Raw genomic sequence first — 16543 nt, 5'->3', positions numbered from 1 at the left:
AAACAGGATGCCGATAGAACACAGCCATGGTTGAGATCCGATGCTTTTTTTTTTTTTTTTCCAATGTCAAACACACGGACGCTGAACCGGGGACGCCGTGGCTTTCCAGTTGCTTTCTTCCTTGGAGGCTCAAGGTCCGAGAGTCCAGGGCAAGAAATGAGTTTCTGTTCCGGCAGGCAGTGAGCTTGAGCGGTGCACTGACCACCACAATTGGAAGCCAACATGGCGAACTGGTAAATTGACGACAAGGGGACATGTACCTCGGCACCAGGCGCCATCTTCAAGCGGTGATAGCTCGAGCACTTGAATTTCTAGCAATGTACACGAAAGAATACTCACATTGCTCATCCATATAATGGCTATGGAGTAGTTTCCATCCATATCGGAGTGGTCAAGGTTGGGCCAGCAGCGAGTGTCTTGGCAGCTCACCTCCCCAGTACATCCATCCCACTGTCCCTCTTACTATATCAGATTGCCGTATAAAACGGATTGTCAGATTGTCAGACTGGGCTGGAGCCTGTAGACAAGTGTAAATGTTTGCAGTTTTGTCAGTGTGTTGCTATCAAACAACTGCTTCATCTCTGATCTGTTCGAACATTTCTGTCTGCTATCAGTTCCCAATCTGGACAATCATGATGAGTCAGATTGATTGGGAAGGTGCACTGGGTCATCCTCGGAGTATAAACAGTGTTCCTTCCCTAGAGTTACAGATAGGTATTCTTGATGTGAACAGTTCTCCGCATCTCGGCGGGAGGCGCGAAGGAATCTCAATCTCCCCTCTTCTGTCTGTTCAGGCATCTCTCTACCCAAGTCAACTGCACTGTATCTCAACCAGCACGTATCCCATTTCCGACATAAAGAAGGTTCTGCGAGTACGACAATTTCAAGACGCAAATCGGCTAGACCCAGGCTACGAGCATGAAGAAAGTGGTGGAAAGACCAATAGTAGCAAAGATTCCATCAGCTTCGAGATTGGGACACAAAGGTGAATGGACATGATTCGCACTAAAGTCGTACTTACTGACCACTTCGGTACCTTTTACTGACGTTCAGCCGCATTGCAGTGATGACAGCGGAACATGAGGTTGTGATTGTGTTTTCCATTATACTAACGTTAAAGACAAGGCAGGAAAGGGCACTCAATACACCTACTATCGGCTGGCCACCTCACCCTGCTGCCTCAAACTGAGCAGATAGTCGACCGAGGATGCGCCTCGGAAGCCAATACCCTTTGGCCAGTGCGATAGCTCTTAAGACCGTGGCATTCCAACGCCCGACAAGATTTCGGATGTATTTCGGATCCGAAACCGATAGAAACTCGTCGCCGTTCACCATGGCAGCAGTGGTAGTCGAGTTGCAAGGCCACATCTACATGATTTCGACACACATGGACTGCTATGTCTTCCAGTCAGGGCATGAAACAATACCCCTCAATCTTGGAACTTCTGGAGTCGAGGCTACACATGGTCTTCCGAGCATGTGATTGTCTTGCGCTAGGACTCATGTCTGAGCTGGCCGCCCTCTTCCAGAATGACAAAAGGATTCATGCGATAAGCCGATTCAAGGTCCGAGATCAGGATCAGATTGAATCGGAGAGGTAAACATCGGGCTGCTTACCGACTGTACGCCAAGTCAATTGTGTCGATGACCGTGCAGTCACCTCTGTTTTCTGAGACCCTTATCGGTCCCTACTCCTGCTGGAGTCGGTGTCTGGCAAGTGGTTTATTATTAGTTTGGTGACCGGGCGTTCCCTTGCTGTGTCATTTTCCCCAAAGTCCAGACGACTAGCAAATCCTATCACCGCGTTTCTAGTGCAGGGAATATAACTATACATGCATATACATACTTGCAGGCACCTCTATGAATTTTCCAGTCCGGCGGCCACACCGAAAACCACCTTGCATTTGGTATATTGCTGCATGATGCATCTGCATCAACCCCTCAGCCCAAAGGTCTCGCCGGAGTCAAAGTACAGGTAGTGTAGGTTAAGATTTCTGGTTCTTCGGACACCGGATTTTCCATACGCTCCCCATCATTTAACGGGACACCGTCACCCTGTCACCACGCTGCTTTCAGAGCCAGCTCTTCACAAGCTCAAAAAACGTTTGGCAGACACACAAGCTTCACGTACACCACTCATTTTCACCTCACCAAAGCCTTTAGCGACACAAGATGGACAGGTATGCTACCAATTGGACCGCCACAGCAAGCTCGGGTCCAACAACTGGCCCAAGTGAGCATTTTGGCTCCTGGCTTACCAACTGGAACTCTAGGTATCCAGTAACACCTCCTCCACGCGATTATTCAAACCCACAAAAACCAATCAGTTCTCGGGACTTCCAACGCTCATGTCAAGTCCAAATACCGGCAGCCAAACCAGATATCCCTACAGTATTCCCAAACGCCAAGAGGAAGTGCGAAGCCGGATCTTCGTGTGAGCGACCGGAAAAAGCTAGGAAAGGAAACAATTATTCGCCCATCTTCTTGGCCGGGATCTTCGACAACGTAGATGTCGAAGCTTCGAATGCGACTTACGGGGGCCGGTACGAACGAGAGGTCGACAGAAATCTGAGGCAATGGGCACAAAAAGCTGCGGCACTGAATTCCTTGGATGACCCCTTTGTTGACACTCCTCCGAGTCTTTACAACGAAGCTCGTGAGAGTGTTACCGAGTCAGACAGAAAAACATACCTCCACGCAAGATTGAAGCAAATAGAGAAAGAGCTTGAGAGTCTACAGGATAGCGCAAAGAGGATGACTCGTGCTCAGTCTCGAGAACTCGCCCGTCTTTCCGGCGAGTATGCCCGGCTTTGTGCAAAGCTTCACTATCGTTCCCTAGACCGCTCTCCCTCGACCTCGAGCAGACTGCTACCATCAAGCGACAGAGACGCGGACGTCGACATGGATAGACACGGGACAGCCCATGATACTCGCTCCGGATCTGCTTACGCCTCAAGCCTCTTGGTAGAGGAGGGACCGCACGATAACCGTACCAGCCCCAACACCAGCTGCAACACCAGCATCAACAATAGCTTTCATACTTATCACCATAACAATACCGACAGCAGCTACGACACCGACAGCACCGACAGCAGCTACGACACCGACAGCACCGACAGCAGCAACTCCAGCTCCGACGATCTTGTCATACCCCCTGCCATACGCCTCCGCACCCTGCAGGACTTTGACCACTACCACCATTACGAGAGAATCGAATTCGAACGCACAAAATTTGGGTTGTACCAAGATGCGCCGAAAGTGCACAGACAAGTAAAGGAAGAAAAGCTGTTCCTTTTGCTCGCCAACAAAAAGAGACGGTTGAAGAAGTATTGGGATCCGCTGTCGCAGCGGTTGGGGGAGATGTGCTCCCAGAGGTACATTAGGCTGGCGTCGAGAAGTCCGAGTGATAGTGCCCCGGGGTTTTATGAGAATCGATGGAAATAGCTCGGGGTGTTGAATGGAATGGAAGGGTGGAAGGGGACTGAGAGGGTGGAAGACATAGGCTTGGAACGCTCCTGACACATTGGACACAAGAGCGGGCAAGCTCAGACGTGGAGGATGGATGGATGGATACCTAGTTGTGCAATGAGAGGAGAAGAGGGAGAGAAGAGCGATTTGATATGTGCCACACAAGTAATTGATCATTTGCAATTGGATTGCGAAGATCCCTCTAGGACTAGCAAGCGGTAGATAGGTAGAAGTCACACGGCAACTCATTATACCACCATTCTAAGGAACAGGTCTTTACAACAGCATACAGTTCCAACCATTTACCATCATCTTACTACGAATAACACCCATCCAAGGTAGGTAGGTACCTACGTTCCCGCTTTCCTCTTCACTATTCGAATTCTGTCTATTTCCAACGTGCATCATGTTTTACGGGGCATGGAACATTTATCACGTCGTAGATGGTGTGGGCTTTATATTGTCGCACTTTGCCGCCCATCATCGCGAATCATCAAGAATAAGGATCGAAGTAGGTATATACGTAGCATGGCGAAACCATACATGCCCCCCTCTTGAGGGTGAAGAACTTTGCTTCCCTCTCCATTCTTTCGTCTAAGGTACCTCTAGCTTGTGTCCGAGTCCTCATGCCGCTCTTGCATTGGTTTCAAATCTGGGATTGCATCACTAGCGTCAAGACAAGACCCTACCGGAAGTCAATGTACTTCTCCCTTCCATCGACATGTTTGCATGGAAGGCTCATGAATACCATCAACTTTTCCCCCTACGTCCAGTTCTAGGTAGCCATCCTCATAGGAAGTACTACCCCTCCAACAATCGCATTCCTTAAAACACTTCCAGACAACATACTACACCAAGGACGAATGGGGCGTATATGTTTTAGTGTAATGGAGAAGGAAGGGGCCAAACCAACTATATACGTGGGATCGAGCTGTACGCTCTGCCGACAGATGGTATGAGACACCGTATACCTACTCGAGCACAGAAGAGTCCACACTACCTACCGGCGCCACATCAGGTTCGGCGAAAGGACCTAGTCATCCAAGCCACCAACAAAAACCTGCCTGCAGGATCACATGCTCAGATATAGGTAGAGTTTAGTTGAAGACGCCAGGTTTCATGAAATGCTACAGGATTGCCTCTTCACCGGAGATGCAAGTGAAGTACACCGGGGCGGGGATTCGGAGGTGAAGGCGAAAAGACCTGCATGAGGTTTTTATTTTTCTTGGATAGCCTCGCAGGTTTGAACTGCAGATGGAAGTGATTCACAGGACACTTCTTCGATGGTGAAGGCGAACACCAGACGTTGCATGAAGGTTTTCGCGGCAAAGGTTGAATTCTAGAGGTATATAAGCAACCCCTGCTGGAATCTGACTTTTCTTCTTCTTCCCTGTTTTTTTTTCCACATCATTGAATTCAGTCGTCGATAGACGGTCTCTCTATAACGGATTTTTTTTTTTCGAACCTCCGAAACGAAATCGGCTCTTGCTACCTACCTCTACTTTCACTTGCGATCATCAGCGCAACACCACCACGCCGCCACTTCACAGCGTACCACTACCGACGTCGCGAATATCTCTCTCGACATCACCACATCATAGCAAGACAAGATGTCTTCTACTCAGAAGGACCTCCCCGGCAAGGCCGGCAAACCCACGACCATCACGACTACGACCACCCTCACCGTCCCCGGTACAGACACTACAATCCAAGTGACCGGAACCAAAGTCACCATCCCGGCGAGCTTCGGCCGCCACCACCGCCAGCCCAAGTCGGGCAACAACACCACCACCACCAAGACGGACGATGTCCCCTCTGCCGCCAAGCCCAATACCACCACCAGCGGCACATGCCCCCATTACAAGTGGCAACCCAGTCCCACCCCGAGCCAAACCCAGACCCGCTATGTCCCGGACTGCGCAAAGCCCAGGAAGGGACTGGTTCCCACGCCTGCACCCAAGTGGTGCCCTGTGTGTTGTTCGGGCCCGATGCCGCCTTGGGCTGAGGCTCCTAAGCCTACCTCTAAGGCTAAGCGCAAGGAGGGAGAGAAGAAGAAGGAGGTTGATGAGGATGAGGAGGCATACGATGGGCGTCGAGAAGATGATTGGACGGATGTGTGGTTTGATATGGATTGAGTGTGTGATGATGAGGATGGAGGAGGAGGAGGAGGGGCAGTTCGCCGGAGAAAAAAAAGAGAAGGGGGGGGTAGCGCGAGCTCGTGAATCGTGATATAGCAGGTACTCAGTGGGCATGGAGTGGAGGAGATACCTGAATAGAGGTGGATGAGATCGATCCCGGCTAGGGATGCCAGTTTGGGCATGAAATTTTTTTTTTGTTACCTGATGGGTTCAGCAAGCTTACCTCCCTACTTGGAGGATATACTTACATCGGCGAAATTGAAGGCACTTTGGGGGTGACTTTTGCTCTTGGTCTTGCTCTTTGTAATGATTGATGGTGATAATGTATCGGACATGAGTAAAGGAGTCTTAAACGTTCGACGGAAGCGATGGGACACAAGGATAAAGAGTAACTGTTACGGCACAATGCGAAGTGATTGACGTTTGACTTGAATAGATGGATTCTTGATGAATTTTGATGCTCGACGCTTCCTAGGCTGTATGGACTTGCCAAGTCCGATACGAGGTCCTTTCCTTTCCTTTCATTGTACGAAGCGGTAAGGTCGACTCGTGCTTGACATTCCCGACTTCTTACAATAGGGTACCTAATCCACCACACACCCACCCCAAAAGTATGCGTAGGTACCTACCCAATTTTTATCATGTTACCCCAAGCCTTGTAATGTTTCCAGGAATGTCCGAAGATGATCTTTGATGATAAATTTCTGATACATTGCAAAAAGCGGGGGCTGCGAATGCAAACGCTGGAGTGACGGTAACATAAATGCTCAACTGCCTCTGGACGTGTTTTCACCAGGTCTTTTCGCTTTGAATGATACCTCATGGCAAGTTGTAGAAAGGTTGAAGTGCTTTTTGGTGATGATATTTGGTAGTGTCTAGGTACCCACCTCTAGGTTCTAACATGCCAAGGAAGGAGCTTTGAGTGCGTGTAAGCAAAGGGTCAAGGTGGATGTGCCGAGATTTTCAGGGAAGCTCATAATGTATCCTCCGAATCATTGCGGTATCGTAAATCACACTGATCCTGAACTTACCTCCATTCTCGTCGCCCAGTGCCCAAGCAGATAGAACTTGAAGTCAGCAGTTGTTCCGGAGTCAAGCCGTGGAGAGTTGACAAGTGGGAGAAGAGACAGCAAGAGGCGCGGAAAAGTTGGTGACACAAAGGACTGGGCAGATTCATGCCCGTTGATAAGGCGCCGAGGGAATGAGACCTGCAGGATCAAAAATTTCAATTAGAGGATGCAAGTTCATGCACTTCTTGTATTGATGCAAGCGAAGTCTAGTTCGTGCAGATGGGAGTCATTTTCGGGCATTCGCTGAACATTCGACAGCGAAGAGGAAACCTTGCACGGGTACCTCCAGAATAGCCGGAAATCTTTTGGGTTCGGAGATCTAGAGGTGTATAGAACTCTAGTTCCTGTCAAGACGGACAGGTCCAGGCTAGGGACGCCGTTTTGGGCATCGTTGAATTTTGATATCAAGGGTACAAGTTGAGCGAGCCCGTGACTCGTGAGAAGGGGAGGAACATGGAGGTCTTATGGAAACCTTGTCGTCGAGACTTTGAAGTTGTGATTGAGCGCGTCCAGGGTGACGAAATGGATCCATCCAATGACTGAGGGAAATGCGTGATTAGTGACCCCCCTTCGAGGGCGAACGGAGCGAAAGTCAGGACAGGCAGGTCAAGCTAATACAATGCAAATTCACAATTCACTCGGGGTGTACCTTTCACACAATATGAGAGTTATGGTGGTATTAGCATCAGATGTACTAGGAGGCAGGCGCGTTCATCAGAGACGCCTGGCTGCAGCCGCGCCGCGATCAGTAAGATGGGATTACAGGCACTGCTCGAATTGACGTTGGCGACAACGCTCCTCTTCTGCAGTCATTTTCCACTCCGCTCCGACCCTTGGTTTCATCCCAACTCCCTCCTTTTGCACCCCATTTCCACCTGTTACAGCCTCGCGCCAATAACCTATAACACGCCGTCCCTCCTATTGTACACGTTATTGAGACCCCAGTCGCGACAGAATACCTCAAGACCAAACGATGGAGCCAAAACCTTCAAGTTTCACGATCCCAACCGGCCATTCAAAGGCTCTCTTGCCTCTTAAGAGGATGTTGGTATGGGTGAAGGTAACTATCGATGCACAATAGCTGGTGGACGGAAGTGAGATGGCGGCACTTGGGGGATTATCGAAGAATGGCTCATCGGTTGCAGTTAAATACCCACCACGGCACCGTCTCCAGCCCTCAACGCACCTCCTTCTCCCAGCTGTTCTCGCAAGACCACCACTCAACCCAACTTCGCAAAGTCTAAGCGCTCGACAACCATACATCGAATCCCACCATGCCCAAACGGTCCAGAACGATGGCCTCAGCTGCGGAGCAGGCGCTTGACGAGGCGAACGAGGTCAGACGTAAAAGGTTGCGCATGGCATTAGTCGTGGAGCAGGCCGTGGAGAAAGCGACTGGTCTACTGGATGAGGTCATACGTCAAAGATTTCGCTCCAAGTTACTCGCATATTACGAACAGGAATCGGCAAAGACGAGGGACAAGGAACAAGGTCAACACAGAGTATCGCTGGGGTCGGCTACTTTGACGAGGAAGGAGATATCAGAAACCCTCAAAGGGCTGGTTGTCATGTTGAACACGCAAAAGAAGCAAGATCAGTCCGAAACATCGCCAGAGCCGGATAGAGTGTCTGGCGACGTTGACGATGTTGACATGGTCGAGGAAACGACAGCTGATGGTGATGGCGACATGGATCAGGACGAGGACGAGGACGACGACGACGACGACGACGACGACAACAACGACGACGGCTACTCTGACAGGGACAAGAACGAGAAGGAGAAAGCAAATACCCCTGAGGATGAGTACATATCATCCTCGCCGTGGAGCGTTGGAGATTCCTCAACTCCAAAGAACCCCTTCCTGGAGGATTCGCCGCAAGTGGACTTGATGGGTCCCTTTCACAACGAGCTCAACAACCGCAACCGTGCCAATCGAGCTGTCGACCCCTTCCTCAGAGATCCCGTAAGCCAGTCGCTCAGAAGCGAAGCCGACTATGAGAACTACCACAAGCGACCGCGCATCACCTTTAACAGTTATGGATGGAGACTATGATATCCTTCCCCGAGCCGACCGTGAGGTGCCTGGGTAGATGTGGTCGCTGTCGTTTCGGCAATCCATTTCAGCAGCAGGAGTACGACCCAGAAACATCATCGGTCAGCCATCTTGCAAACACGCCAGCCGAAACTACCACACCGCAGAACAGCAAATAGGCAAGAAAAAGATTGGAAAACCAGATCAAAAACAATGACAACATTGGTAACAAAAACCATATGGCATTTGCCTTACAAGCCGCTTTGTCATGCAATCATCTTTGGCGACATCCCCCCTTTTTTCTTTCTTAGCCACTGTATCCCTCCAAAGCTTTTGGATATATTGCCACTGCCTCACCCCTCTATCATGGGAGTTTCATGGGTCGGCCACTATTTAATCCACAAGTGAACCTTCTGGAACAATGGTCGAAGTACAGGGCAGCCATGGCCGCAAAATAACGCGGCCTCCAAACCTGGTGCTGGGATGTGAACCTTCAACGCGTTGCTGTTCGAGCTCAGAGGGGCTCTGGTGACTGCTATTCTGCGGCTTTCTCTCATTCACTTCCTGTAATGACTTACCTTGCGTTTATAACCCGTCAAGCCCTCTCTTTCTCCTAAGTCCGAACAAAAGCCACCCACCATTCCGTGCTTCCGTTCCTGCCTCCATCTTGGAATTACCGTTCGCCATATCGAACCAGCATCGACTTCAACATTTCCGCAGCCATGTCCACGGAGTTGCCAAAGACATCGCCATCCTCTCCCAAGCTCGTTGAAGGCGAGAGCCAGTCAACAAGAACCATCGACGAGATCATCGATACGCCGGAAGCCCTTAGGAGGCTAGCGAAAAGGGTAAAGGACATTTTGAAGGGGATGAACGGAGAACCCAACGCATTTGAGCATCCTGTCGACCATCCCAGTACCGACAACTGTCGTTCGAACGACAATTCGGATGTCCCCGAGGATGAATCCCTATTCGACATCTCTGACTTTGGCTGTCACGATCATGTCGAGGAGGCGAAGGAAACTAAGGAGCAAAAGGATGAGGGGATACCGATCAATGACACACCAAGCATCATGAAGGTTGGCGCAAAGCTTGCAGTAGCTTTAGAGGGTGGAGAGACTGCAGATGGAACCACAGAACTTCCTGCGAATTTACCCAGGAAAAGCGAACAGCTCCCCTAGGAGACGGAGAATGCGCACCGAAGACCGAATCTTTTGCCTCCTCTTCACCCTCGTTACACGTCTCATCCAACTCGCAGACAAAGACGAACGAGCGTTTAGGCTATCACAATCATACTTACTTGGGAAGCAAAATTCACTTGACTTTCGGACGTCGCACACTTGACTGGGGCTGAAATTGACTATCGCCGGATGAGTTACCAGAAGTTTAGGCATCTTATTGGGCCTGTAGACTGACTGGTCGTTATTCGTCCGTACGTAGATCGGAGGCACGTAGCTACCCTACTGAATACTGATAGCGAATTTGAGTCCGCATTTCAAAACTGACTACCTTATTTTGTCCTTCTCTTTAATTGTTGTGTTCGTGCTATTTTTGCATCCTTATATGGAGGGCCACGATACGCCAGGAGCATCAGCGACAACGATGGACACTCGCACAATGCATGAGGAGTGGATAATTCCATGGCTTGCCCTAAATCTTGAGGTTCAGGTTCGCTTTCCATCCTTGTGAATGGGCTGTTGCTCCAGGGCTGGCTCAGTGGCATCTTCAAAACCTGAGGATGGGCCATTCACTCCGTTCAGCATAGGTAGCCTTCAAAGGAAGCATCTATCTTCTCCTACCACAATTATTTCTTCAAAACACCTCCGAGGAAGTCATCTATCTGCCATCCCCAACAGGCAACACCCATATGTCTGTCGCAACGAGCCATACGTCACAACTCGAACGGAAATCGTCAGCATGGCCCACGCAAACTTCGAGTCTCCTTCAACCAAGTCGGCCAGCAGTGTTAGTATCACCAGCCGCTTTCCGTTCACGCGTCGGGCTAACGAGACTAAACAGGTCAAGCGAGGCATGAGTCCAGAGGACCAACAAGACCGAAATCCGCCCAAAAGACTACAGAGCACCGGAACCAACGACAGTGACAGCGAGGGAAGTTCTAGTGGCGACTATATAAGCGACGACAAGAAATCACCCACTCCGATCAACGATTACAACTCACCCGAGCCACAACAGCCCTCTACATCTGCCAAGACAGTTACCAGCATCGAGGTCAGCCATCATCCGAGCCACAGCGAGAGCAATGTGCCACCCCTAGAACGCATTGGCGACACCATTGTCCACACCATCGAAGGCGACCCAAATGAAATCAGTTCCGAATATCTCGAGCCTACTACAGATGGGCATGATACCTCTTCTACACATGCAACACAAAGGTCCCGGGAATTGACCGTAGAGGACGACAAAAACAACTCTACCTTGCCCCATACGGCTTCATCTCCCCCACCCTCGCCGATTCAGCCTCAGAATCCCTCTCCCTCTCCATCTCTGCTTCTCGCAGAGTTACCCTACCTTTCACCAACACCAGCTTCGTCGGCCACCGCTTCCTCCACACCTAAACCTCTTGCCTCCAGCAGGGTCAACTTCTCGCCCTCGCCTCCGTCAGTTTCCTCATCTTACACGTCCATCTCCGAAGATGTTTCAGACGAAGAAGACTGGGATGATGAGATGTTCAACCTGTAACCTCCGCGCCCTAGCCCTCGCGGGACCTCGGGTAGAGAGCCGTTCGACGAGGAGAATACCGTCCCGCCGCCGCCGCGTCGCGCTAGCAACAGCCGTCGCTAGTGAGCGGTAGTGGCGGCCGTAGCGGTCGTATACTCTAGGGTAACGACGATAACAACGAAGGCGGCTTACCAGTACTGTTGTTGTCAGTAAGAGTATCTTGTTGGGTTTGGGTTCAAAGTCGGTCGGGCCTGTGGGAGAGGGAGAGGCGGCGGACGTGGAGGAGCCAATCTTACAAGCATTGGAGGTAGTTTCAAAACCAAGGAGTCCCACAACAAATTTTCCCACCCAGATACATTGACCCACTGGCCTGATTTCGATGCTTCCGATGACGAAGGAACCTACGAATACTGTAGATACTCCTTCAACGATGAGTCGGACGATGAGGCCGAGCTTGAAGTTGAAGGAATCCGATACCCTGGAATGAACGTTTTTCGTTTGGAGGGTTACCTATACTTTTACACATGATGATCGGTCTGAGAATGGTGATCAGCAGATCGAAGTAGCCTATCTATCTCACCGACGACGAAGACGATGAGGACAATGCCGAGTGGGAGGTTGATAGCGAAACTGAGACTGAGACTGAAGCAGCACAGTGGTGGGGAGGAGGTTTGTGGATTGTTTATTATGATCCGTTTTGTATGTGATTGTTGGGTCTGCGCTATGGGTACCGGGAAAGTGGTACATGTTGAGAATGGTGAGGGTTGTGGTGATGGTGGTGGTGGTGGTGGTGGTGGTGGTGATGTGCACAAAAGCACCAGGAAAGGGCGTCTTTGTTGAAGACTGCCGCGGCATTGAAGACACCATGGAAGGTAAGTTCTGGTCGGTTACGGCTGAAGGCATGGCTAAGCAGGTACCTAGAGATGTCTATATTCTAAAGAAGTTTCAAGTAAAGAAAGCAAGGGATTTGGGAGATCCTATGAGCAACGAGTACTGTTGCGTGCTAAGTGGTGTCGAAGGAAAAGGAGAAGTGATACAGATATTCTTATTTACGCCTAGCCCTTCTTGATCGTCGGCTATTTGCTTTCAGATTCTGGATCGCTCCTGTTACGACGAGTGCATGGACAATTGAGGATGGATCATTCACCATCGACGTGTGGGCTTGGAACTTCAGGTGAAGGGTCAATCGATTCCAGGTTGAACATTCACTCTGTTCATCATAGCCTTTGGAGGGGTTACCTACCTATTTCTTCCACGAAAAAACGGATGTTCCTCCTGCGATCATCTCCAAGGAGATCATTTAGTGCCTACAAAAGTAACCAACACCTTGCAGCAATCAAGCCAAAACCATACTATATACATTTCGAGGTTAAGTCAACTATCAACGATGGCCGATCAGGATTTCAATTCTCCTTCGCCCAATACAGGCGCAAACGTATGTAGTACCGCTTACTTTTCCTTTCTTCACAGGGCTAACAATATCAAGCAACCTAAAAGACATCTACCGGACCGCGAAGATAGTCGTTCACCGAAAAGGTTGAAGACCAGCCACGATGCCCCTGAAGCCCTGACCGAGGACAAAAGCGTCGATGACGGCAAATTCGAGAGCAACAAGGCGAGCAAAGACGACGAGTCCAACATGGTGGGCCACGAGAACAGTACATCGTCACCCGAGCATGCTGCCGGGATTCACGACCACGGTATCCTGCCCACAATTGAAGATGATTTCCAACATGTTCCCACAATCCCGGAGCGAGACATCATCTCGCCCAAAGAGACCCTCGAGTCGGGCGACGATGGAGACACTGATTCTTCACCTTCTGAGGTTCCCTTCTTTTCCACTTTACCTGCGAGCTTCCCCTCGCCTTCGGCAACGCAACCTCGCGATGTTGCGTCAGCTACCGCCTCGCTCGTGCCCTCTCCTTCCAGGTCAAGCGGTGACTCCTCACCATCGCTTCCTGGCACTCCTTTCTCTTCGTACACCTCCATCTCCGAGGGAGACTCAGACGAGGATGATTCAGAGGATGAGGACTGGCCTGAAGTAGTCTTCGGCGATGACCTCATCGACCATGACAACAATGACCAAGACAGTGATGACTATGACAGCGATGAACACCACAGCGAGGACGAGGACGAACCCGAAGACGAAGGCTTCAGGCCTTTTTTGTCTCGATATACTCGTTGGCCTGACTTTGACGGGCCGGGAGACGAATATACCCACGTCATTATCGAGTTTAAGGAAGACGCCGAGTGGGACATCGGAAGCGATCCGTTGCATGAGGGGCCACGCTACCCAGGGATGGATGCTTTCCGACTCACAGGGTATACTTTTGATCATGGGTCGGAGCCGGAGGACCAGGAGCCCGAAGACACATTCTACCTTGACGACGACGACGACGACGACAACGAGTACGACCAGGAATGGGCTATGGAAAGCGACTCCGTGACTGAAGCGGAATGGTGGGGGGGTGGAATGTGGATTGTTCATCATGATCCATCCTCCTTTGTACCAGTCTCCTAGGTACCTCTAGGCTCTAGCCTCAAATTTTGAACTCCTGTCTCGCCGTTGACGTTGCATCCGTCGCCACGGCAAGCTCCAGTTGCTGTGCTCAGGCCCAGCATCTGGCCAGCAAGCCCAGTTTGCGAGTCATGGTTTGAATCGGGGAATAGTTGATGGAAAAAGGCACGGGGAATAGTTGATGGGAAGGAAGCCATAGGCATGCTGGCGGTTTTGATGGGTGGAGATCGAGAAGTGGTTGAGGTTCATTAGTTTTCTGATTGTACATCCTGGTACGGTTTTGTTCTTCTTTATCAGGGAGGCACATTCCCGATTTCTGAGGTCACTTGAGAGTGATGAATAAGACAGGCGCTTTTTCAGACCTTTGACTGCACCAATAATGGCCTTTGATACCTCTAGTGTACCTCTAGGTATGAATCACAGCTCGCTCTTTCTGGATATCTGTTTGCTCCCGCCTCAGCTTACTCTTGAGGAGGTTGTTCATTGATTCATTGTTCACCGCCCATCAACTGACAACAATTCCCTTTAAGACGCCGCTAGCATCCTCATAGCTGTCCGATGCTGAACTCTATCAGCAAGGATGGAACAACCAACACACATGACTGCTTCGTCTAGCTCAGACGAAAGGCGAACAGATGTCCGGGCAAGCGAAAGCTGGGAAACTGCCGACGTAGACATGAATCTAGCTGACCGTGAGCAAGTGGAACGGACCCGAAGGGGTTTTGATGCTGAAGAGGATATTCGACCGGTTAAAAGACTGAAGAGTGGCGGAGTAGAAGTCTATGAAGAGTCTCGGGAGCGTATAATGGTCACATATCCGCGACTTGTGGATCCTGTCGACGATGTCGACGGCCCCGACACTCAACTCGAGGACCGCCACTTCAGTGGGCTATGGGATATTGTCGGAGAAAATGCTTTGAAGGGCGCCACGGCAACTCAGGACGAGAACTCCGATGATGGCAGCTCCAATAGTGACGGTTTCAGCGAAGACGAAGAGTGCACCAACTCGAGCCAAAGCTCCAGCCAGCGGTGCCGGACACTATCACCTCAAAGAACACCCGAGACCCCTACCATCCTTCCCAGCATTGAGATCAGTCCTACAGGTACCGAAGCGGGAAACCCTGAGTCACAACAAGCGTTGTCTAACAGACAATCAATGTTTAGAAAACAGTAACTGTTTTCCAGACATTAATTGTCTTCCAAGCCTCCAGAAGTCAAAAGTATAGGGCTTAGTATAGGGTATAACCTTCTATACTTTAGTAGCCTTAATAGTGGTCTTTAAATTAAAGGCTGGTATTGGAACTTTGAAGGTCTTCCGGCTGGGAATAGCCCCAAAAAGTTGGTTACGAACAGGAATCGAACAAAGGTCACGAGCAAGAACGAAAATAAAGAACTACTTTATTAACCGCTTGACTACTAAGCCAATTGGTTATTTCTGAAGGAAATGGCTGGTTCTTTCCGTTGATAAATGTCGCTGGGAGGGGGGGAAGGAAGGTAGGACTTTGAGACTTTGAGAAATTTCGAAATTTGGACCCGACCCGGCTCCAAAACTAAGGATACTATATTACAACGCTTACCCCCAATAAGAAATATGCATTGTTTTTTAAACATTGATTGTGGTTATTGTCCAACAACTACAACGCATGTCTGGAAACATATTTTCCCACTACGGTACCGATTCAGACAACTCGCCGAATTTGGGTACGAACGACGGGAGCACCGAACAACCGTATAATGACCCGACCGCCGGTATCATCACCTCTAACGGTATTGCAGGGCATTATCCCCGAACGCCATCCCCGCGCCACCAGCCACCTATTTCCCCAGCACCTTACATCTCGCCTATATCCCCTTTTATCTCCCAGTTCATTACATCTGTCCCCTCTTTCACTTTTACTCCACAGGCTGCACATATCTCACCTACGTCCCATTTGGGGTCGTCTACCTCACCTTCGCGTGGTCTTATACCTTCTGCGTTCCCTTATACCTCTTACGAAGAAGAAGAAGAAGAAGAAGAAGAAGAAGAAGAAGAAGAAGAAGAAGAAGAAGAAGAAGAAGAAGAAGAAGAAGAAGAAGAAGAAGAAGAAGAAGAAGAAGAAGAAGAATTTACGGGAGATGGCTGGACTTTGGAGAGAGAGGAGGAGGAAGAAGAGTGGGAAGGGTTCTCGGACGACAAAGAGAAAGAGGAGCAGGAGGGGGATGACGAAATGAAGCCTAAAAGAAAGAGAAAGAAGATGAAAAACAGGAGGAGCATTGTATTTTGGAGGAGGGAGGCATGGAAGAAGAGGAGAAGGAGGGTAGTGATCTGGGAGGAAGAAGAATGGGAGGGGTTTTTGGATGAGGAAAGGGAGGGGGATACAGAATTGGAGGATGTAGGCTCGGAGGATGCACGTGGTGGTTCCTCACTCACGCTACTATCGCCATCACCACCCGCGCCCCCATTTCACATACGCCGTTTCCTTCGCCGTAATCTTCGCCCTCGCCGTCATACGGATCAGACAGTAGCGGAAGGATGTACGTCCGACTAGAGTTGTGGGGATCCAGTTCAAACCTTGATGAGATTCGCGACCGTGGAGGATCAAATTGGGATTCAGGTCAAGTTCTCAAGGTCGGCCTCCATTCACTAGTGTAGGTTGT

General features: G+C 50.1%; 8 protein-coding genes across 8 annotated transcripts; all 8 read left to right on the top strand.

Moving 5' to 3' along the window:
- Nucleotides 1-1333: 1333 nt before the first annotated feature.
- Nucleotides 1334-3444, top strand: NEUTE1DRAFT_137150 (uncharacterized protein; the record flags this gene model as incomplete). The annotated part of the gene is made up of 2 exons (XM_009852144.1): nt 1334-1407; nt 2274-3444. The coding sequence occupies 2 exons, from the start codon at nt 1334-1336 to the stop codon at nt 3442-3444; spliced, it is 1245 nt and encodes a 414-aa protein (XP_009850446.1).
- A 1634-nt stretch (nt 3445-5078) lies between these two features.
- NEUTE1DRAFT_41467 (uncharacterized protein) lies at nt 5079-5603 on the top strand (the record flags this gene model as incomplete). Its single annotated transcript, XM_009851955.1, has 1 exon — nt 5079-5603. The coding sequence occupies one exon, from the start codon at nt 5079-5081 to the stop codon at nt 5601-5603; it is 525 nt and encodes a 174-aa protein (XP_009850257.1).
- Nucleotides 5604-7950: 2347 nt separating this feature from the next.
- On the top strand, nt 7951-8730 carry NEUTE1DRAFT_109574 (uncharacterized protein; the record flags this gene model as incomplete). The annotated part of the gene is made up of 1 exon (XM_009852143.1): nt 7951-8730. One exon carries the CDS (start codon nt 7951-7953, stop codon nt 8728-8730), a length of 780 nt encoding a protein of 259 aa, XP_009850445.1.
- A 701-nt stretch (nt 8731-9431) lies between these two features.
- Nucleotides 9432-9890, top strand: NEUTE1DRAFT_41694 (uncharacterized protein; the record flags this gene model as incomplete). Its single annotated transcript, XM_009851966.1, has 1 exon — nt 9432-9890. One exon carries the CDS (start codon nt 9432-9434, stop codon nt 9888-9890), a length of 459 nt encoding a protein of 152 aa, XP_009850268.1.
- A 736-nt stretch (nt 9891-10626) lies between these two features.
- NEUTE1DRAFT_27223 (uncharacterized protein) lies at nt 10627-11175 on the top strand (the record flags this gene model as incomplete). The annotated part of the gene is made up of 2 exons (XM_009851917.1): nt 10627-10674; nt 10729-11175. Coding segments are annotated over 2 exons (495 nt in total), but the record flags the coding sequence as incomplete, so codon positions are not given.
- A 1600-nt stretch (nt 11176-12775) lies between these two features.
- Nucleotides 12776-13909, top strand: NEUTE1DRAFT_109571 (uncharacterized protein; the record flags this gene model as incomplete). Its single annotated transcript, XM_009852142.1, has 2 exons — nt 12776-12823; nt 12875-13909. The coding sequence occupies 2 exons, from the start codon at nt 12776-12778 to the stop codon at nt 13907-13909; spliced, it is 1083 nt and encodes a 360-aa protein (XP_009850444.1).
- Nucleotides 13910-14285: 376 nt separating this feature from the next.
- NEUTE1DRAFT_109570 (uncharacterized protein) lies at nt 14286-15080 on the top strand (the record flags this gene model as incomplete). The annotated part of the gene is made up of 2 exons (XM_009852141.1): nt 14286-14316; nt 14482-15080. 2 exons carry the CDS (start codon nt 14286-14288, stop codon nt 15078-15080), a joined length of 630 nt encoding a protein of 209 aa, XP_009850443.1.
- A 469-nt stretch (nt 15081-15549) lies between these two features.
- On the top strand, nt 15550-16434 carry NEUTE1DRAFT_137143 (uncharacterized protein; the record flags this gene model as incomplete). Its single annotated transcript, XM_009852140.1, has 1 exon — nt 15550-16434. The coding sequence occupies one exon, from the start codon at nt 15550-15552 to the stop codon at nt 16432-16434; it is 885 nt and encodes a 294-aa protein (XP_009850442.1).
- Nucleotides 16435-16543: the final 109 nt, after the last annotated feature.

Source organism: Neurospora tetrasperma (genome assembly GCF_000213175.1).
Source record: "Neurospora tetrasperma FGSC 2508 unplaced genomic scaffold NEUTE1scaffold_3, whole genome shotgun sequence".
NCBI lineage: Eukaryota > Fungi > Ascomycota > Sordariomycetes > Sordariales > Sordariaceae > Neurospora > Neurospora tetrasperma.
The sequence above is the reverse complement of the archived record's forward strand: the minus strand, read 5'-3'. Positions and strand labels throughout refer to the sequence as shown.